Genomic DNA, 23,321 nt, shown 5'->3' on the forward strand with positions numbered 1-23,321 from the left:
AATGTGCTTTAAGTCATAAAAATAAAGTGCATGTTAACTATTCCTTCTTAAATTTTCTGTTGTTTAACAAGCAATCTTAATCTTTATTCTCATTTTGCAAAAAACAAAAAACAAACAAACAAACAAAAAAAACTTTTAGGCCACAATTACCTTATTAACTGGTTGTTTTTTTTTTTTTTTTTTACCATGTTTTATGTGACTATCAGCTTTTCTCTTGTATCTGACTTTTCGAATCTACCTAGGCTGTGTTCCCCAGAAGCCTACACACACCTAACATAAACAGCCCCCAAAATACGAAGTATATATGGAGCATCAAAGCAACATTTAACTTTTGTGCTACAAAGTAAAAGAAAAAAATAAAATTCTAATGACAGCACATGCCAATATTATATAAAGTTACCTATAGGTCTTTCTCACTTAACATTTATTTGCTTATTAATTATTTAGTGTATAAGTCTACCATGAAATACTCTGGGCAACAAAAAAGACAGGCTACCATAAAAAATCTAATGAATAAATATATTAATGAATAGCTTCCAGCATTCTATGAGCAATAATGCACAATTGTAGATTTTAGAGTTACTGATCCACTAGGAGATCCCAAAAAGAAAGTAAGTGTGCACTCAGGTCACATTTTCTGTGAGATGACTAGATTTACTAATATAGTCACTGTTTACATTTGTTATTTTTTTAAAGAGACTGCATAGGTAATTAAATCTAAAGATTATTTTGAATTAAAGTCTAAATAAAATTATGGTAGTTTTGAGACTGTTGTGCTAAGTTAACTGATTTTGTCCTATGAGGTATGTATGTTATTTTTACAGGCCATTAAGGCTTTGTGGCCTGGGGGAAGTCACTCTTTTCTGAACTCCAGGTGTGGGGACATTATCATCCAGTGACCTTCTATACCATAGGCCACTCACATCAAGTACATGACAGTAAATTCTCTTTTCTCCCTAAAGTTATGCTCCTACCTGTATTTCTTTTCCTGATGAATGACATTCATCACCCAAGCCCCCCTAAAGCTGGAAGTTCTCCCAAGTAACTTTCTCTCTCTCACCTCTCACATCTATTCAGTCACCAAGGGCTGCCAATTCTCCTGCAAACCTTTAGGAATCCATTGTTTTTAATCCCACTCATCATCTCTTGCCCAAATCATGAGAACATACCTCTCTATGTTCTAATAAGCTTTGTTCTCCCTGCAACCCCTTCTGTCTCTCCTGCATCATAAAAATGCCAAAGTAATAATCCATAACATAAACTGATGATCTCACTGCTTTGCTTTAAACCCTTGAATTATATACAAAATAAAGTCCAAGCACTTCTGAGTGGCCCTGAAGCCCTTGAGCTGCTAGCAGCCAGTATTTGCAGCCTCATCTAATTGCCAGTGGTAATTCCATTACCACTCACACTGCTCCTGGAACTTCTGCAACTAGTGGGTCTCTCGCCCCGGACACAGCCTGCTGTTCCTATATAGAATAATCCCTTCCCCTATTTGCAAACTAGGACTCAATTTTGAAAACGGAAATCACTTCAGTGGATTGTAAGAGTGCTACAAACTATTTAGCTCTTTGCAAAGTATAGTTATTTTTGTTTCCCACAACTAATAATCATTATAATTTGAGCTTTCCCACTTTAATGTGTGCCATTTAAACCTGTTCTAAAAACAACACATTAAGCTTATGTGTTTATAAACATCACCAAATCATAAACTTTCACCACTGTTCTATTTCAGTTCTTTAGTGTAGTAATTTGCAACTCTAGGAAATTGCAAGAAGCATTTCCTTTGTATGTTTATCTTTATTTCTTCCTTTCTATTTAATTTGCAAATAAGAGCATTGTTTTCCCCTGACAGTCAATCTTATATTCTTCTAGAGATGCTATTATTTTGTTGACTGGTAGTTCATTAATAAGTATAATTGTTTCTTAAATTATCCAGTAATTGTATGTATTTTAATTTTCAATTTTGGAAGTTAAGGTCTTGAAGAGACACCAGGCTCCTTTATTAAAGTCAGATAAGGTTCCAGATGCATTTTTCAAGTATTTAGAGTTGTAAATCCACTTTGCTTCTTGTCATTACTACATTATATCATAATACTAATATAAAATTTCACAATCCTTTCTACGAATGCTCTATTACTGCTAAGTTTACTGAATAAACTATTGTGCTTTTATCCTTATTGGTTTCTCACGTAGCATGATTTTTAAAAGACTAAAACATTAATAATATTTTGTTTCTGGGTACTGTGGTTAAAATGCAAGGGTCAGCTGAAATCATGTGGATGTATTTTCAAAGAAAAAAAAAAAAAGCCTGGATTCCAAGCTAATAGATACAAAAAAGAGAAGTCTCTTAGCATCCACCCGTTTAAAGTTTTTTTTTGAGAACAAAGTACACACAGACTATAAATATGTATTTTTTTTCAATTTTATTAAAGACATTGTCTTTACTTCTCCTGCCAAAACTACTTAAGACAAGTATGTATCTTTGACTGAAAATTCTACGTACCAAGAATTCCAGAATTCTCCTAAGGAATCAAAGCAATATTTTTCCTTTTTATAGCTGATTTATTTTCATTTCATTTTCCTTCAGCTATATTTCCTTTTGTGTCTTCTGTCTATATTTTTATTTTAAAACACAATATTGTACAAGACAATGTCTTCTGATTTCTTTCATTTGGGCCCTGAGATTTGGATGTGGGCAGTTTGTAGTATTTGTAAAAAGTGTATAATAAAATTACCCATAAGCCCTGGATTCTATACACCGCATTTGCTAATGGAGCTCTCATAAACAGATCATTGAATCTGAGTGCTGGAGGGCCTTGGAGAGCATGGAATCCAACCCCCGTACATTATAGAAAAAAACTGAAGATAAGGAATATTAAGCCACTGGCCAGTCACACAGCTACCTAGAGGAAAACAAGGACTAACCCCTCAGACTTCCTGAGTTCAAGTCCTGTGCCCTTTTTAATTCTCTCAGGATATAGACTCTCAAGATATAGACTTTCAGTATCAGTCTGCCATTCCCACAAAGTGAAAATAGAATTAACTGAGTTTCCTGTGTGATTAAACACCTACGAAGCAAAGCCTTCATTCTCAAAAGCAAAACTGGAAACATAAAATTTCTATACCAGAAGATTTTTTCCAAGGCTGCTTTTTCTGTCTGTTCAAGTATAAGGTGCCTAGAGGTAATGTTTGCCATAGGCAGTAGTTATTAATCTTTGACTATAGTTTTAAAGCAACGATGCTAATTTTAGATTGCTGTTGAAAAAAAAAAAAATTTATCTCCTACTCTTTGTTTTCATGCTTTTCCTAAAAGCACTCTGTCCTTGCCCAGAGAAATCTGTAGATATTAGGTCTGGTGTTTGAAATGAGCACTCTGGCAGACCTCCATTTAAAGGTGTATTTTTTAATGAAGGATAAAGAGCAGCTGATTATACTTAGGCAAACCCCCAGAGGAAATGGACTCTGTTGATGGTAACTGACTATAGCGGAGCTGGGAAAGCTCGTGTTTCCCCCTCCCTGCAACCTCTGCTCTGATAATTACCAACCAAGCTCTATCAAGAATATTTCGTTTGATGACCCAGCAGAGTGTCCGGTAAGGGAGAAACAGGAGGGGCAGGGCACTTCCCAGGAGAGTGGGGAGAGGAGGTTCTGTGAGCTTTCCCCGGTGATCAGAGCTGGGGAAGTTGATCTCTTTTCATGCTCTAGATGTGCTGCGCTGCAGTCACGCCTCCCGCTGCCAGCCCAGCGCCGGGATCCTAATCAGTCACTATGAAAACTCATTAGCTCCACAGCAATGAGTCCTCCACTGCTGAAGCTTGGCGCTGTGCTTAGTACCATGGCAATGATTTCCAACTGGATGTCCCAAACCCTCCCATCCTTGGTAGGACTGAACACCACCACGAGGCTGTCCACGCCAGATACCCTAGTAAGTTACTTTCTCCTGTGGGTTTGGCCATCTCGGGAAGTGAGTGAGGGCACTAAACCAGTGAGTGGGCTTTGTTTTGTAAATTGCAAAGGCTGAAATTTTGCTTTTTCATGTACAGGTCGGCTTCAAAGATGTAATATCTGTGTGGTAACTTTAGTCATGGATATTTATTTTCGAACACTTTAAAGTTACACTAAAAAAAATAGGCTGCTTAAGAAATTAGCTATGAAAGAGAATACTAGACTCATTAAATCCTTAAGGATGAAAAGCTTTAATTTATCTATATTAATTTGAGGTTTAGAAGACTTCTTGAAGAAATTTGTTTCTTATTATTTTATTTCTTTTAATGTCTGTAAAATCACCATAATTTTTTTTCTGCAGAGTAAGTTACAAGGTATATTCTATCTAATCTAGTTTTATGACAGCAGGTGCTTCCTTGGAATGCAATGCCTGTGACTGTTTGCAATGAATTGAGCCAGAGAAACCAACATCTTTTAAACATAAATGAATAAAAAATTCTCAGCAATTTAGAGCCTACCAAAAAGAAATTTAAGAAAGCTAAGAAGCATGAACAATAGAAAGCTTATTTGATAAAAATAGCTTCCTGTATTGTTTAATATTTTATAAAGACTCTTTCATAAGTCTATCTCATGTAGTCCTCATTAACCTACAATTAATGACTTTTTTAATTCTCCACACATTCTATCCAAGTCTTTTCTGATAGTTTGAAGCAAAGTTCAGTTAGCAACAAGCTGGAACATTTCAAAAGAAGAATGAAAATTTTTGATTTTTAAAATAAAAATTTACAGATTCAAATAAAAGGCATATCACAGAAAAATAATTCCCCTGTAATTAAATAAAAGGTACAAAAACAATTAGGGAGTTTTTACCTGTATATTTTTACTTTTATATGGATTTTACTCCAGTGGATCAGAGAAAGTCGGCTATGAAAACAAGTAGCCCTCCATTTTCAAGAGTTGTTTGCTGTTACTAGTAATAATCTATCAATCAATGTGCAATTAACTGAGTGGTCTGGCCAAGTTAATTACATAATTTGCTAGATTCTCCCAGTGTTTAAGGCACCAGCAGAGCACGTGTGAGGCACACTTTGACCTGCTTCTACACTCTCATCCCCTTGGGTCACTCATGGCACCTCAGCTCCTCCATTACTGGGGAGATTCTCTTCCCTACACGCATGATGTGGCCTGGCAGGAGGGATGTAGAAGAGATTTGTAGTTATGAAGAAAGCAATACATGACATCAATAAACAATTACAAAACAAATAAATTTACATTATTTAATTTTCACTAGGCCAATTTTGTCAATGTCCAAGTACCTGATTGTTTTCAACAACACAGTGAATGAATTAACTCTGAGAAAAATGAATCTACACTAAGTAACTAATGAAAGAGTTATATTTCAAACTTAGTACCTTGGTCTTGAGATGCATATTTTTTTGTCCATATTTGATTTCATTATTTTCTACTGTTATTAATTGAGGAGGATCAAATTTCCACAATTATGCATTATTCTTTTAGGACTTCTAGTTATCTTGTAAGTTTAAAGTGAATTAATTCTCTTTACTTTCTGATTAATAATTTGTTGGTTGAAAAATATAAAGTATTGCTATAGGTCCATGTATCTTCTGTCTCAGTTAATTCTTACTTTTGATGTCTCCTTTTTGGGAAAAAAAACCCAGAAAATTTAGGAAAGTTTTCACTGTAGCTAATTACAATAAATCAGTAAGTGATATTCTCTGGAATAAAGAGGTTGCAGGTGGCAAAAGCTTGCTTTTTTTTTTTTTTTTTTTTTGGTATGCTTTATGGAATTACAATGTCTATGACATTTCCCTAATTATTCAAGATGATTGCTCATACCTTAGGATTCCCATGGTGAAGAATGAATGAATCTGTAGTTCTTAGATTAGGATCATAAAGTATTAATGCTGGAAAGATGGAAAGGATCTTAATCCATCCGGCTAGCTATGTTCATGCTATTTTTAGCAGCAGAAATTCTTTTGATGACAAATTAAACCTTGTATCGTATGTGCTGAATAAAGATTTTTTCAGTAAAGTTTGAAATGAAAATCCAAAGTAAAGCAGGCCATAGGTCAAATCATAAATGGTGGGGAGAGGCATATACTGGGCCTCCACCATCTGCTCCCTCCCTAGACAATCAGCCGCATGCCTCAGTCAAGATATCTGTACCACCACATAAACCTTAAAGCTCTCAAGAATTTAGTTGGAAACATGACTGACCTAATCCACCCTCTTTATTCTGCAAGTGGGATGGCTGACCTGGAAAGTATGAGTGGCTAAAAATCAGATTTCCTCCAGCTGGTTAATTACAAAGCCAAGTGACCACAACCCACCAGCCCCATCCACCACCTCCTTCATTAGTGCCCACCCCTCCTGGCCCCTGGAGTCCCACCAGGTCCTCTCTGCCCTGTTCAGATTGTCCCTTTTGTCTCTGGATTCTTCTCTCTTTTACCCTCCTATACACCAACACCCCCATCCTTTAAAGTATCTTTCCTCCTCCCCCTGCCCTCACAGAGTCAGCGAAAAGCTATAAACTGAATTATATATAATGGCCACAACAATTCTCAAAGTTTTTGCATTTATAAAGAAGAATAAAATCTTCCTCTGTTGGCATTTTAGGTATTATGGCCAAGCAGTGAAGGAGGTTTTTCCGGATAGGGGATTCTTCCTGCTGCCTCTTAAATAATTCCATAAGGGACCCTTGCTGCTGCTTTCACGTAGAGGGCTGGCAAAACTGTTTCCTTAGAGGAAAGAGTTAACGTTCACTGGCCCAGGGGGTATAGCTATAAAGTAGTAAGCCAGCTCTTCTCAATTTGATTGCCCTGTGTTCTCACTCTAAACAGTATGAATGGGATGAGCCTGCAATTGTGTGTACACACACACACACCTACACAGGTAGGTGTTAAAATTTGTCTTGTGAGTGTTCATGGAACGTGCAGATGGCAAATAAACACAGATTTACACAAACATGAGCATTGTCTTTCTTTAGAATGGTAGTTTCAAATGACCTGCAGAACCAAAAATAAAAGCAAGAAAGATAAGATTTAAGTCATTAAAAATCAATTAAGTCTGTTTCTGGAAGAAGGTGCCTGTGAAATAAGCAGGGTTCATTTGATTAGCTCAAAACCTGAACGAGGTTTTATAAATTTCCAGGATATTCTTATCAGTAAGCAGTTAAGTACAGCTCCTTATTAGGAGAATGAGCTCGCTCCTGTCTTTCTTAGAATCTTAAAACATTGCTTTATCCCGGTTGGCCCTGTTTTCTTTCTTTTTTTTTCCCCCTCCTAATCTATCCACTGGGCCCATCAGTTTTGGAGAAACCGGTGTGAGGAGAGGAAGCCTCAGTTTTCAGAAGGCTCAGGCTCCCCCTGGCACTTCTCTCAGGATGCAGAGTAACTTCCCCTTGAGGCTGAGCTTCTGAGAAGTCCCCCATGCTGTGGACTTCACACTGGCAAGAACCTGGAAAAGAGCAATTAGAAAGAGCAGAGGACATCCAGCAACCCGGGCTGTTCTCCAGCAGTCAGCCCTACTGCTGTGGTGGGAAGAGGCCTCCAGGGGACCTGTGGGCATAAGTCATTTGTTTGCTACATTTTCAAACATCTGACTGGCTTCTCCTCATAAATAACTACTTTGATGAGTTAGTCGATTTAAAGTTCTGTAAAATGAATAGAATACTCTGAAATGAACTGTAAATAACCTCTAGGTTTCTTGTCCTCAACTAACGAATGTGTTTTTAGTTCTGGATGAAGATATTCGACTTCACTCTTCTGTATGTGACTTTTTCTTCCCCAGATCTTTAGGCAAAGTCCATTTTTGTGATACGGCAACTGAACAAATTAAGGAGGGGAGATGGGTGAGAAAACAGAATGACAATTCTTTTTTTTTTTTTTAATTTTTTTTTTATTTCAGGATATTATGGGGGTGCAAACGTTTAGGTTACATATATTGCCTTTTCCCCACCAGAGTCAGAGCTTTAAGAATGTTCATCCCCCAGACAGTGTGCACCGTACTCATTAGGTGTGAATATACCCATCCCCTCCTCCCCCATCCCATCTGCCTGACACCTAATAAATGTTACTACTATATGGGAACTTAAGTGTTGATCAGTTAATACCAATTTGATGGTGAGTACATGTGGTGCTTGTTTTTCCATTCTTGGGATACTTCACTTAGTAGAATGGGCTCCAGCTCTATTCAGGATAATACAAGAGGTGCTAGATCACCATTGTTTCTTATAGCTGAGTAGTACTCCATGGTATACATACACCATATTTTGTTAATCCACTCATATTGATGGGCACTTGGGTGGTTTCCACATCTTTGCAATTGTGAATTGTGCTGCTATAAACATTCCAGTGCAGATGTCTTTTTTATAGACATCTTTTTTCCTTTGGTAATAATGGGATTGCTGGATCAAATGGTAGTTCTACTTTTAGTTCTTTGAGATCTCCATATTACTTTCCATAGAGGTTGTACTAGTTTGCAGTCCCACCAGCAGTATATGAGTGTTCCTGTCTCTCTGCATCCATGCCAACATTTGTGTTTTTGGGACTTTTTGACAGAGACCATTCTCCCTGGAGATAAGTGATATCTCATTGTGGTTTTGATTTGCATTTCCCTGATGATTAGAGATGTTAAGCATTTTTTCATGTTTCTTGGCCATCAGTCTATCTTCTTTTGAAAAGTTTCTGTTCATGTCCTTTGCCCACTTTTTGATAGGGGTGTTTGATTGGAATGGCAAACCTTGAGAATGACAGAGAATATGATTTGGTGCTTTTACAAAAGAATTGTCACATGGATAAGAAGTAGATTTATTCTTGTTTAAGTGCCTAAAGCAAAAGTAGGGCCAAAGGGAGGAAATTACAAGGAGAGGAATTCAGATGATGCCTCTCCACCTTCATCAAGGGAAGGGGCTGCCTATGAAGCAGTGAAATCCCTTCCATGCCGAGGTCAATGGAAACACAAGGAGAATATATAGCGTTTCACTGAGTGGAAAGACATGGGACTAACTCTGACTTCTAAGGTCCTTCCCAACTCTAAGTCATTGTGTTTTCCAAAGGGTATGAGTAGAGGTGACCAACCTAAATTTTATGATGTCTTTAGTCTTTTGTTTGTTGTTTGTTTTTATAATTGTATTTTCTTAAAGCCCAATGGTTTCCTTGAACGAAGAATATGCATTTCTTATTTCAATCCCAAGTATTCTTATAAGCAATAGCAAGAAAACAGCTACACAGTGACATCTTTATTAACACATCCTCCAGAACACAGATTCTTTTAGTGTGGTCTGTCAACATCTCTCTAATTCTTGTCCTCACATTTCTCTTCTCTCTGCAACTTAAGCCATTAGCATGCTAAACCATATTTCACTCTCTGGGACCAAACCTATCCTCAGACAGAATATTTGTCAGGGGTTTTCCTCACTCAGGTATCTCCATTCTAAATCAAATAGGTTTTAATAAATAGATTTCTTTCTGCTTACGTCCCCCACCTTTCCACCACTTTCAGTAGCTAGATTCCTTTTTGCCTCAGTCTGTACTTTTGTGAACTACCCAGAAAATCAGTATAACACATAAAATCTCGCTATGTTCAACTGGTTGATTTTCTTCCATTCATAGGATCAGAATTCTCTCCCTTTGCCTGCCCTTCCATCTAGGCCCTTATTAAGGACTGCAGTGCCTTCCACTAGAATATCTGGCTGTGTATTGCTGTCTTCACTAACTGCTCCCGTAAGTCCCGTAAGTGACATTAACTAGATATGTGACTTGGAAAAAAATGCTTATTTTTTTTAGTTTCAATATCTTCATAAACAAAGTAAGATATTGTCTATTTCTAAGGGTATCTGGTTCAAAAGAAGTGAGACTAATACAAGAGAAGGGATTTTATAAGCAGCACACTTACTGAAATGAAAAGGATTCTGATTAATTTTTACTTTTACCTCTTAGGCCTCAGGATTCTTCTTTTCTGGTGCAAAGCCCCCTAAAGTTTTTAGGCAAACTCTCATAGAGCAGCTTTATATTTATAAAGCATAGCCTTATAATTAACTTATAAGCGAAGAACCCAGGCTTGAAAAACAATTGTTAAAATTATCATTTTAACTCTCCTATTTAGAACATTCTTAAATATTTCATGAGTTTTGTAATATTAAAAACTGCTAAATACTTCATTTAGTTCTTCTAATTAACACCAAAGGTTCAAAAAGAGCTGAATCAGTAATCACTGCGATTAGTAACACTTTGGATAGTAACAAACTACATACACACTCCAGGTCCAAGTATTGGGCTTCATGGTAGCTCAGAAAATGCTGCCAGGGTTATCATCATCACGTATGACAGGGCCTTAAAGTATTCTAATTGGTGGTGCTGTGTGGTGGTTAAACTCCTGGCTCTGAAATAAGACTGTGTGCATACAAATCATAGTTCTGCTCACTACTCCCTGTGTGTCTCTAAGTGTCAGTTTCATCATCTAGAAACTTGGCAAAATAACATTACTTAGGCTACGGGGGTATTTGTGACATTCAAAGACAATAGCACATATGAACTGCCAAGTACTACACAGAGCTCCATAAATGATTGCTATTACTATGGTCTGAGTTTCATTGACACCTGAATAATCGCTCTTACTAGTTAAAATTGGAGCAGGTCTTTTCTCATGGGAATTCACAAAACATCTGTGTCCTTCCACCTGAGGTCTTGGTTTTATCTGCATCCTCTTTTCAATGCCAGCCTGGGTGTCCTAAAAGAGAATACTAGAAATGCTCATTAAGTTTCCTCCATTTTTTACTGAACGCAACACAGAGGTCTCTATCAAAAACCACAGGCCTGTCATGCACTCTTCCTTTACATTAGGTTTTTCCTCTTTCAAGTTACCTTTATTCTTGTCAAAAAGGTGACTTTTTATAGTTTAGATCATTCAAACTAGCTCTGTAGTAGAGCAGGTCATGACTCTTTTCAATGGTTCTTTCAAGAAGACAACTGGAAGTACAAACAAGGCTGGAGTCTTTGCTTTTATTAACCCGACACTTCGGGGGGAATGTTAAATGAACGCTAAACCCTATTCACCTTTCCCACTTTCCTCATTCTAGAGAGCAGCGGACACTTAGCCCCGCCATGACAAGCTCCACACGAGTTAGCCAGACACTTGGCAAGTGCATATCAATATTAATGCTGCTGGGTTTAATAATCAGTGTTTGGACTGCTGCAAAAATATTTCAGTATTTTAATTGGGCAGCCCCTGGTTCTTTTATTCAAAACCTAAATTTATTCTAGTGACAAGTTTAATTTTTCTGACATATTTGAGATTTGTGTCCAATGTCAGGAGAAGCCTAGCTAAAACCATAGGGCCTATGTCCAGATATATTAATCACATACTAATACTCAGCTTAAACCTTTAATTATATCATCGAAACCACTCCACTAAGCTGTTTCTATCTCCATTCTGTAGGTAGTCTCTGCATTTTTTTCTAGAATACCAAAAGGATAACCCAATAATCTTTAAAATCTTATCAGATTTTAATCAGGTATAATTCTAAGTACATCTTTCTAGCCTAACTGAATATTCAGGCATAAATGCTAGAAAGAAAGAGTATGGGGAATGTTAATGAGTCTGACTCCCAGAAATAAAAGGCAGCCTAGAAGACTTATATGAACTCTAAAAAAGGAGTTAGAAAACAGAAAACTCAAAAGGTAGGTCTGGCATCATTTGCTTTTCATAATAGACCAAGGAAAATGGATATGTTATCTTTATGAGTTTATAATATTTAGCTTCCCCAATGTTTGTTCACAATTGTTGTTGCAATACCTGATAGCACCCTGTAGTGATTGTCATCAAAGCCTCAAAAGAAAAAGACTTGTGTGTTGGTTTATGGTACGTGGTGAGCTGGGGCCTGACACACAATAAACAGGAGGTTGTGTCTGTTCTGCTGTGAATTCTGGAGACACAAGACCCCACGGTAGATCTGTGGAGAGAAAAGTTGGCCAGGTCCAGTCCCTTTAATAATTTGCTCCCAACCTAGCAAAGCTCTCTAGTCTACAGGTAAACAGATCAGCCCAGTAACACTGAGAATTCTGCAAAGTAGTTCTATGCTGGCCTCTATCACCAACCCATTCCAGGCTCCATCCCAGCTCCTAACACTCAGTCCTTCTCTCATCCATCCTTGACTTAGCCCCCTCCAGCCTGTTCATTAAATGCACGTTGAACATTCCTAATCCAAAAACCTGAAATCCAAAATGCTTCAAAACCTGAAATTTTGTGAGTGCTGACATGATGCCACAAGTGGAAAATTTCACATACCCGTCACATGAGGTCAGATGTGACAGGTTACAGTTAAAACAGAGTCAAAACTTTGTTTCACACACACAAAATGATTAAAAATATTCTATAAAATCACCTTCAGGCTGTATATATCAGTTGTATATGAAACATAAACGAATTTCATGTTTAGACTTGGGTCCCCTCCCCAAGATAATCTCATCGTGTATATGCAATATTCCAAAATCTGGAAAAAAAAAAAAAAAAAAAGAAGTCCAACATCCAAAGCACTTCTAGTCCCAGACATTTTGGATAAGGGATATTTAAACTGTACCTTTTTTCCTAGACTCTCAGTTCATCTCCCTCTTCTCCTGATCATACAAGAGATACCTCCCTATCTGCTGAATCCCGGAAAATTATAGAAGGAAAGGTAGAGGAAGGCTGAGGAATTCAGATCCCGGCTGGAGAAGTAAGCTCAGCAGAGAGCCAGAGAGAGGCCCACTGATTTAATCGTCTCATATTTCCATAGGAAAAACAAATTCAGAGTTTACATGTATAGTTTAGCTGTGTAACGTTTGCTAGGTAGTTTTTTCAATATCCATATTATTAATCTTTAAAATCAATTATCTGGATATTTTGTATTCTATTGATATGGGCATAGTATAGGAATTAAGAGCCTGACTCCAGATTTGCACTGTCCAAAACAGAAGCCAGATGTGGCTACTGAGTACTTGAGATGTGGCCGAGTGCAAACTGAGATGTGTCAGAAGTGTAAAACACACACTCAGTTTCAAAGATCTAGTACCAAAGAAAATTCGCCCAGAATGTAAAGTATCTCATGAGTAATTTTTTATATTGATTACATGTTGAAATGATAGCATTGTGGATGAATTGTATTAAATACAATATATTATTAAAATTAATTCCACTTGTTTCTTTTCATTTCTTAAAATCTGGTTAGAAAATTTAAAATCACACACGTGCCTCTCGTTATTTACAAGCTGCATGTTCTCAGGCAGGTTAACTAATCTTCTCTTCCGTGAAATGGGAATAGTAATAGCGCCTCCTTCTCAGAGAGCTTCTTTGGACCCTTATATCAGCAAGTCAATGGACATGAGCCGTCCCCTGCAATAGGGCCTGAACTTGAGCGAGGCAGGATTCAGCAGCCATCGCAATCCCTAAAGAAACTCAACCCAGAACCAAGTCACCAATATTCCCAACAGCTGGAGGAATGAGTGCCATCCACAACAACTTCTGTTTGTATAGGTGTAAGAAACGTTTTCTGGAAAGTTAAGGGAAACTAGAAACATGAAAGCATTAAGTTTGTTAATTCAGACACTTCTAGTTTACACAATTTCAAATATAGCCATGGTAACTTTCTTCCACAGTCATATAATAAAAATAAATTTCCTCTTTGTATGTTATTTAGAAGTCTATTGATATTCTTTCTTTAAAATAATTAGACAAAACATAAAGGTGCTTATCTTTGTACTTGATAGAGTGTATTTGATAGGGCAGTTAGAAATTATCCACACCTCTAACAGCTGGATATAAGCAAATTGTTGAAATAAGACATATGAAAGGCCAATAACAAAACTAGATAATGTATAGTAAATGCCTGATGGATAGTACAGACAATTTTTCAGAACAGGTAGAAATGACAAGGGCTGAATAAATTGATGGTTTACAAAAGAGGCATTCCAAGCAGAAGTAAAATGAGCAATACAAAGATATGAATCAACATGGCATGCTTGCATGGCACACACAGACCAATTTGGCTAGAATGAAAGTTCCTGTTGGACAGGGTAGGAGATAAATCTAGAAGCATAAATTGGAGGCAGACTGCAGTAGAGCAGGAATGTCACCACTTCTAGGAAGGAAGGGTGATAAGTGCACGGAAGTTATTTGGGAAGATCAATTTGGCAGACACTGCCAAAAAACTCTAGTTCCTCCTCTGCAAAACAGTGCTGACCTAATTATTTTTATCCTATATCATCAATGATATCTTTCTCACTTTATTAATAATTGGGCCTTCAATACATGGAAACCTCCTTGGGACAAGGATTTGTTTCATAATGTCCCACATGAAAAATAATCAGAAAAGAATATACTAGCAATTGCCATTTCCTGTTGAGGACTAGCTAGCAGATCTCATGTAGAAAGTCTAGTCATATGTGATTATGTGGTTTTTAGATGCTTCTAAAGTTGAATTAAAACATCAAAATAGGACAAAAAGCATTAGGAAGTGGTATGAGATCGACAATAATACGACATCTAAAGAAGAAAGAGGATCTCCTCTTGGACACTGATGAGGAAGGTGTAATTGAATGAAGCTGTGCTGCCTGTATAAATTGTTTAATCTCTGCTAACTTTAAAGAATGAAAACACAAACTTGAATTATCCAAGAACACGTTTCATGTAAAATGCTACAACCCACATTCTCTTTATCCTGTAACGTGGTCTGTGTTTTGTGTGTTTGCCGTTGATTTTTTCAGACTCAGATTAGTCCCAAGGAAGGGTGGCAAGTGTACAGCTCGGCGCAGGACCCTGATGGGAGGTGCATCTGCACCGTGGTTGCCCCAGAACAAAACCTGTGTTCCCGGGATGCCAAAAGCAGGCAGCTTCGTCAACTGCTGGAAAAGGTAAGTGCTCTGTGCCCCCTGCGCATATTTTTACAAAATCGACCCTTCTTTGAAAAGGAAATACAGTAGAGCAGATAACAGTGAAGAGGGCCTTTCTGATTTTGTGCCCCTTCTCAAATAAGCTTTTTCCTGCTCCTTGAGAGGCAATACCTCAAGCTTCCAGCTATATTGTCTAATTTCTATGACTTTTTTATTTTTCCCAATTTTGCCTTCTTAAGACTGGCTCACTCTCCACCATATATCCTAATATCTAGTCAATCTCTCCTTAAGGAAAAAAAACAAAACAAAAACAAGTCTTATTCTGATGCCAGAAATTCAGCCTCAACCCTCAGGATCACATTAGGCTCTTTGAGCTCCTACTTTTGGAATCCATTAACAACCTTGCAAGGAAGTTGAAATAATGACATACAATGTGAAAGCTATCTGGACAGATAATAAATAATTTGAAGTATTTATCATCATTCTCAAAGTCATTCCTTTGAACATTAAGCTCTTCAATTTCATTCAGTATCATTTTCTCCATAATTTACATGAGCTGGATTCATAACAATTAAACGCAGAATGCTCTTAATTTATTCTCTTTTACAGATAAAAGTCAGCCCATGAAAGCTTATTTATGTTTACTTGGCGGGGGAGGGGGGTGGCATACAGGGGTAGGGGGGAACCAATGAATGGTTCTTTCAATTATCCTCATTCAGACTTTCACTGTGCTGGGTTCTGAATGGAGGAGGACAGCTGGGGTGGCCAGACTGATGGAAGGATGACAACATGTTTGAATTTTAAATATCATCAGGGATAATAAGATAAATTAGGTAGTATTTGTTTTAGAGGACTTCATGCTCAACAATTCACTTTGTGCAATATCATTCCCATGATCACCCACACATCTATGGCATTGAATAGAAAATTTCTAACAGAAAATTAGGAGAAGCTAGAAACATGAAAACATCAAGTTTGTTAATATAGACACTCCTACTTCACACATTTTCAAGTCTGCCATGACAACTTTCTTCCACTGCCATATAATGAAAATCAGTTTCTTCTGTGTACATTGTTTGGAAATATATTGATGTTCTAAGATTGCAAGAAGTTTTTTTTTTTCATGTTTTTCTACAAAGCTTAGTCTGTTTCTCCTTACCCTCTCTTTGGAGCCATCATCACCTATTGGCTCTCTCTTCTTAAGCCTCCTTTTATGGTAAGATCCCATCCTCCCTGCTCCCTCAATATCTGTCATCCAGACAAGAGCATATGTCACTTTAATTCAAATTAATGGATCTAGTTAATGGGCCTCTTACCTATTAGAAGTCATGACATATGAATTATGTTTATTTTGGGGTAATGTTTTCAATCTTGATTTCCTTTATTCCTATAAAAAGTTCAAATACATCGTTTAATTTTATTTGATTACTGGGAAAATTAATTATGTTAGTAAAATGTTTTAATATTTTGCATCCAGCCCAGCATGGTGGCTCATGCCTGTAATCCTAGCACTTTGAGAGGCCAAGGCAGGAAGACTACTTGAGCCCAGGAATTGGAGACCATCCTAAGCAACATAGCAAGAACCCATCTCTACAAAAAATAGAAAAATTAATCGGGCATGGTGGTACAAGCCTGTAGTCCCAGCTGCTCAGGAGGCTGAAGCAGGAGGATTGCTTGAGCCCAGGAGTTTGAGGTTGCTGTGAGCTATGATTATGCCACTGCACTCTAACCTGGGCAACAGAATGAGACCTTGGGTCAAAAAACAAATTTTTTTTATATCCAATTTTGCTTGTCCTATTAAATTTTATTTCCTCTCATATTATTGACATTCTGCATCAATTTTTCTATTCTCAATTCAATTTTCTATTTTCAATTCAATTTTTTTCTAAAAAAAAATTTTTTTCTGCATCAACTATGGTGAGAAATACTTTCTTAGACACCATAACTTTATCTTTTTCAATATAGTATTGCATGCACACACAGAGATTCAAACATTTCTTCAAAACTCAGTTGAAAAAATTCAAATAAAGTATAAATGTCAGGAAGTGGCTAACTCCCTCTACAGGTTCAAAGTAAAACATATTTCAGAGATTTGATAAAATTAGGAATTAGTGAGGGATGAATAGGCAAAAAAAAAAAACATGAACATGATGTTAGTTGAAAGCAATCATAGAAATTAATATGACCACTCCATCCAATATGTAATTTGTCTGAATGTTTGAAGATGTTCTAAAATATCACACCATTAAAAATGCATTAATACTTAAATGACAAAAAAACAAAATTTATCAACAAAACTGAGGTCACCACAAGTTAGATTTATTAAATTTACCATGTGATAGTTTTATGCCAACAGAGGAGTAGTAAATTGGGTGCACTATTTTACAGTGGCCCGAGGGAGGTAAGTAGCCCTGGTTTGCTACACTGATGCAAAGAAAAGACACCTGAAACCAGCATTCTGTTTCAGACTGACCCAGGCCCTTGCTGACTTCTCTAGAGTTCCACGTGTATCCAGGGTACCAGAGGGCAAGCAGGGGTGTGACTTTTAAATAGCCCATTCACTGTTAATCAAAAGAATTGATTTATTCATATATAAGGAAATATTAATAAAAACATTAATAATAATAATTTCGATTATTATATTTTATATTACATTTTTATCTATTCCAGTCATTCCTTACAGAAGAGATAGTTATCTGAGTTTGCACAAAAGTACACTGGTGCTTTTTGAGGTTAAAAACTTTCTAATGTCACTCATCCAGTAAGTTGTGGGCTATATCATCAGACCGGTTTGCATTTTCTCGACACCATACCAGTGTCATACAAAATGCCACTGGCGGTACCCACACTTACATAAGTGATGCTCTGTCCAAAACTCTTCACAAGGATTTATATTACTGAACATTAGAAAAAAAATACAGTTGGTTTCACAGTATTTCAGGTCTTAGTACGCCAAAACTAAAATTGTTCACCTGAAAACGTATCTGTTAACTATATAACTTCTCTGTACAGTTGAAGATGTCCTTCATTGCCTAGGTGAGTACTTCCTAAAGTATGATGTTTGGAATGCAAACTGGCAACATCCTCACCAATAAAACACGTTTAAAAGAAACACCATACATGATACTTCACTCGTGAAAATTTTTAACATGTAATTTAATACTAAAGGTTCTGTGGACTCCCCCAGTCAAGAAATCTGTTTATTTTTGTTAAACCAAGGCTATCTAAACATATTGAACCATAGAACTTTTTTTCAAGTATCCTTCACAGTGATTATGAATGAGAGTGAAAATCTAAGCTAATTTGTGTTTAAGTTCAGAAAGGCCTCAGGTATTTTATTTGTACAAAGAACCAGGATACATAAAGAGTTCAAAAGAATTATCAGTGAAGGGGACAAGTTTGCCAAACTAGGCAGAGAGGGTCTAAGCACAGGGACAGGTATGGAAAGCTGAATTGCAGAACGTCAGAGACAAGCAGATTAGAAGGGAAATCACAGATGACAGGTCTCCTTCTACAAGTGTTAACAATGGGTATCCAATCTCACATAGCATCAGGAAACTGTTGCTCAGTGGGTCTCTATCACCAGTGGGAAACTAAACAATCCTGGCTACAGCCAACAGGAAAAGCTAAGACAACCCAGAGTCCAATTAGCTCTATCTCTAGCCACTACCCCAAACGTAACTCTGATAGTCACACATGATTCTGTGATATGGAAGCTCACAATGAAGTCTCAGCAAAAATTCTCTTGGTGCATTTTCCCACAGCACAGATGAAGTTGAAAATTATCTTGATAAGGTGAGTCAGAGACAAAAATAAGAGAGAGGCTATTTTAACTTTATCCAGAATACCTTCTCCCACCCATCATTTTCTAATTGTATGAACTCTGCCTAGGCACGTGGAATTATTAGGAGGCTATCGCCCATGCTAATGATGGTTTCCTTAACACAAATGGCTTTTCTTTATTCATGCTTAACCATAAATGAAGTTAGACAATTATTTTGAAAGCATTGCATTTATCTATGATGGAGTTATCATGCTTTCAAAGTTGTCTCAGTAATTTTGGGCTGCACTAAAGATTAAAAAAAGGAAGCTTGGCTGGGCATGGTGGCTCACGCCTGTAATCCTAGCACTCTGGGAGGCTGAGGCGGGAGGATCCTTTGAGCTCAGGAGTTTGAGACCAGCCTGAGCAAGAGCAAGACCCCATCTCTACTGAAAAATAGAAAGAAATTATCTGGACAACTAAAAATATATATAGAAAAAATTAGCCGGGCGTGGTGGTGCATGCCTGTAGTCCCAGCTACTCAGGAGGCTGAGGCAGAAGGATCGCTTGAGCCCAGGAGTTTGAGGTTGCTGTGAGGTAGGCTGACACCATGGCACTCTAGCCCGGGAGACACAGTGAGACTCTGTCTCAAAAAAAAAAAAAAAAGGAAGCTTTCTGAATGTCAGAATGATAGCAAATTAAAACACATTTGATTGTCATATATGCTATAGCTTAACCAGTAACAGGAGAAGGAAAACTCTTTGTAAAATATTAAAGTTCTGTTTACTCATTATACTAATAGAAACCCATGATAATTTTACTCAATAAAAATATTTATTGAGCTCTTATTCTGTGCCTGGTTCTGTGTATGGTCTTAGAAATGAAAGATGTGAGTAAGACATAGCTACACAGCTTCTAACCCCATGGAGCTTACAGAGGGACAACCACTTCCCTGCTCCTACCTCGAACCCTCATTACACAGTTAGTTTTAAGGTAAACCAGACTGTGACATGTCCCAACAAGGTGGGATTCATGGAGGGCAGGTCTATGGATCGTGACAGCAGAGGAAAGAAAAAGGGAAATTGACCTTGTCTGGCAAAAAAAAGTGGAAGAACTTAAGCAGACTGAGGCACCTCCCTTTGCTGAATGTTACTGTTCTAAGGAATGTATTGATCACGGGTTCTTTGCAGCTGCTGGTTCACTAAGTTTTGTGACTTTAGCTGATGACAAAAACATGTCTCTGAACAAATCATCCCTTTGTAATTCACAATTTTTTTCAATGAAAATAACTTTTTACTGATTCCATAAATACGTTCATTAAAAAATAAATAGAATAACATTAAAATATATGAAACAAAATAAAACTCACCTGAAATTCTACCATCATTTTTTGTGTTCATGCTTTCATATATTCATTTATGCAAATAAAATATGTAATTCTATGCAAATGGATTTATACATATACTATGTATGTATACATATATCCGGGAATCTTTTTCTGTAATATTTATTTCTTACCTCTCCCTAGAAAACTAATATTAACAACCTAATATGTATTCCTCTGATCCTTCCATAGCTTTCTTCATGATTTTTTGCTTATATACTCTAGGTTCTTTTATATGTGTGTGCTGTGTCTGTATTTGATTTAGACTAAAAGGATCAAATTATATAAAGATCTTTGTGTTTGCTTCTCTCATGGAAATCTTTCCATGTTGAGCAGTGCTTCTCAAACTTTAAAAGACATAGGAATCACTCGGGGATCTTGATAAAATGCAGATTTTGAATCAGTAGCTCTGGGTGGGTCCTGAGATTGTGCATTTCTGACCAGCTCCAAGGGGATGCCAGAGTTGTTGCTTAAAGACAATACTTTGAGTACCAATGGTATAGAGATTTATCTTATTCTTTATAATGGCTCATTCATATCCCATTCCTCAATTCATTTCACAGCTCCCCCATTATTAGAAGCTTTCACTTTGTTTTCAGATTTTTGCTGCCACAAAAATTAAAGCAGCCTTTTTTTCCTCTTGTTTTTGCATGCTTTGTAGAGTAACCTCTTTTCAACTTCTAAATAGCCCAGGGTTCAATGAACCTGGGATAGTGCCGTGAACTTAACGTGTGTTTGTGGCCTACCAGGTATTTGACGCAGTTGCCCTTTTCCAGGTCCCTTAAACAGTAGGCTGTTCAATTTCAGAGGTGTTCCAGCCACTTATCTTGGTCAATTCTGTCTCACCCCTGGGAGTACTTTAGACTCATCGTGAAGTAACTGTACTGGAAAGAATGCATTCTAGGTCTATTGGGCACTTCACTACTATCCACAATTGCTAAGCATCCCAGATCTTTAAGAAGTCAGAATCAGTACTTACAGAGGCAACTTCTTTTGGCATTTTACAGCATGGAGTGTTATAATCTTACAAAGCCTTGAAATGAAAATTCTATTTATAAAATTTATTTTTCTAACGTATCAAACTCATTTGTATTCAGTCATTTCCAATGCTAAAAGGCCCATTTTTAAAATTTCCTGCCCAGGTATAATTTTCACTTGCTGAATTCTTTGAATGTTCATCACGAAGAATTGTTCTTCTGAAAATGTTCTGTGCACAAATGAAATTTTGGATTTGCACTTCTGGTTCTTTATGTTAATGCTATTTTTGCTACTTCTGTACTGATTGCATATAGCTGTAAACAGACAGTAATGTATAGCCAATGGTCTTGTTTAACAGGTTCAGAACATGTCCCAGTCTATTGAAGTCTTAAACTTGAGGACTCAGAGAGATTTCCAATATGTTTTAAAAATGGAAACTCAGATGAAAGGGCTGAAGGCCAAGTTTCGGCAGATTGAAGATGATCGGAAGACGCTAATGACCAAACATTTTCAAGTAGGTCTGACTTCTGCAATTTTGTCAATCCAAATGAGACACTGAGTGGGATGGACAGCCAGAAGGGCACTCAGCTAGAAATAACTGTGCATTGGCCCATATGTGCAAGGTTAAAGACTCATGGGGGATTTAATCATCTCTCCACTGAAACTGACCATTAGCTGGCAGGAATGCATAGAAGCCTTCCTATAAAGAGTCTCATCCTCCTAGGACTAGGTAGAATTTTAGGATAGTTTTACAGGTACTTCAATGTCTAAGACAAAGGGAACTCCTGAAGAAAATTAATAATTAAAGTATCAAAGTTTCTCTGATGATTTTATGCCCTGCTAATATGAGGAGAAACGTAGAAGATATGAATTATTAAAAGAGGCAAAAATACCACTAATAAGAGCATGTAAAGAGAGTTGCTTCATAATTCTATACAAATAAAACCTTTTTCTAGAGTTTATGTGTTTCATGGGCAATTATCTAGAAACACTGGAAATGGAGGGAAAAAGCATGCTAATGTTGAATTTCATTAACTATGGATGAAAAAGTTATGAATTTTAAGAAAAAATCTTGGGCTGATAATGCCATTTGAGCCTCTTAATTAAAAGTAAATTATCTGCATTTCAGAGGCACAGCACACAATTTATAAAGCACATTGTGGTTGCCCACTCAGCCTCTGTTTTCCCTGAAAATTAGGAAGCGAGATTCACTGCTAAGGTTGCGGGAGTGGACCTGAATTCAGGCACTTGGTCAAGGAAAGAAGTGCTTTGTGTACATAATGGTGACAGGTGGGGAGCTGGCCAGGAACACACAGCAGGGTCTCTGCATAACACATTTTAACGTGGCAGAAAGCTTCATGGTTTTGTAATTTTTTTTAATGGTGTTCAGGAGACTGAGTAGCAAGGTCTAGAAGCAAATAAAGCGCTTAACCCATTAAAATTTTACCAGAAGGTCACAACAGAAGGAAAAAGGGCAAGAAAGTTTAGGGTATTGACAAGAGAAGGGACAGAAGTGAAGAATCATGAGCATTAAGTTAAAGAGAGAGGTAACCAAAGCCAGGAGGTACAAAAATTAAAACTAATTAGAGCAAGACCTGGAAGATACAATAAATATGAAGAATATTGGAAATGGGAGAATGAATGAACTGTATAAATAGAGACTTTATGGGGAAATGGTAAACAAAAAAAAAAAGCATATAAGGCAGAGGAGCAAAAGAATTAATTTTAACCGGTATTTATTGAGCACCTACCATGCACAAAGTAGCGCTAGATGCATACTATGTAGCTAGATGCATACTATGTAATCTCTCTTATGTGAAAGACAGCTAACAGGCAAGCGAAATTGATGAATAGAGGCATAAGCATTACTTAAGAGAGCACAAAGGGAGGAGTGATTAATTTTGTTGAAAAATACCAAGGGAATAGTTATGAGATTCAGCACTGTTTAAGAAAGCAGTTTTGAACTAGGACCCTCCTCAGTCCTGAATTACGGGTGGGGCGGGGGAGAATCAAGATAACCAAAAGATTTTCAATGTCAGTTTTCAGTGCTCAGGGTCAGGGTAGATGGTAAAGCAATAATGCGAACCCAATGCTGAGGTCATCAGCAAAGTAGGATGTGGTAAGCTGGTACTTCAGGTGCAGGGAAAGCGTTCCCAGAAGGAACAGGCAGAGGAGGAGAGGAGCTCGGGCTGCCTGGTGCAGATGGATGAGGTAGTAAGAATTCTGTGAAGCCAAAGGACAGCTTGAGCGTGCCAGGGTTGGCAGGGCTGGGGATGTATGATGAAGCCTGTGCATGTTTGGGAACTCTTGGGAGAAGATCAGGAAACAAACCTCATACAAAGCTGAGAGAAACCAAAAGAAATAA

At 37.3% G+C, this 23,321-nt stretch overlaps 1 protein-coding gene across 3 annotated transcripts in view; it reads left to right on the forward strand.

Moving 5' to 3' along the window:
* The window catches only part of OLFM3 (olfactomedin 3), a 206,587-nt gene that overhangs the window by 157,842 nt on the left and 25,424 nt on the right, over positions 1-23,321 (forward strand). Inside the window, exons 3-6 of one of the 3 annotated variants that reach the window (XM_069479091.1) lie at positions 598-617; positions 2,477-2,479; positions 14,709-14,855; positions 21,315-21,470. In XM_069479091.1, coding sequence (XP_069335192.1) covers positions 598-617; positions 2,477-2,479; positions 14,709-14,855; positions 21,315-21,470 — 326 coding nt within the window. Of the gene's footprint in view, positions 1-597; positions 618-2,476; positions 2,480-3,781; positions 3,929-14,708; positions 14,856-21,314; positions 21,471-23,321 lie in introns of those variants that run through there. The other 2 variants (XM_069479090.1, XM_069479092.1) reach the window with 2 other exon arrangements.

This window comes from Eulemur rufifrons, chromosome 8 (genome assembly GCF_041146395.1).
Source record: "Eulemur rufifrons isolate Redbay chromosome 8, OSU_ERuf_1, whole genome shotgun sequence".
NCBI classification, from domain to species: Eukaryota; Metazoa; Chordata; class Mammalia; order Primates; family Lemuridae; genus Eulemur; species Eulemur rufifrons.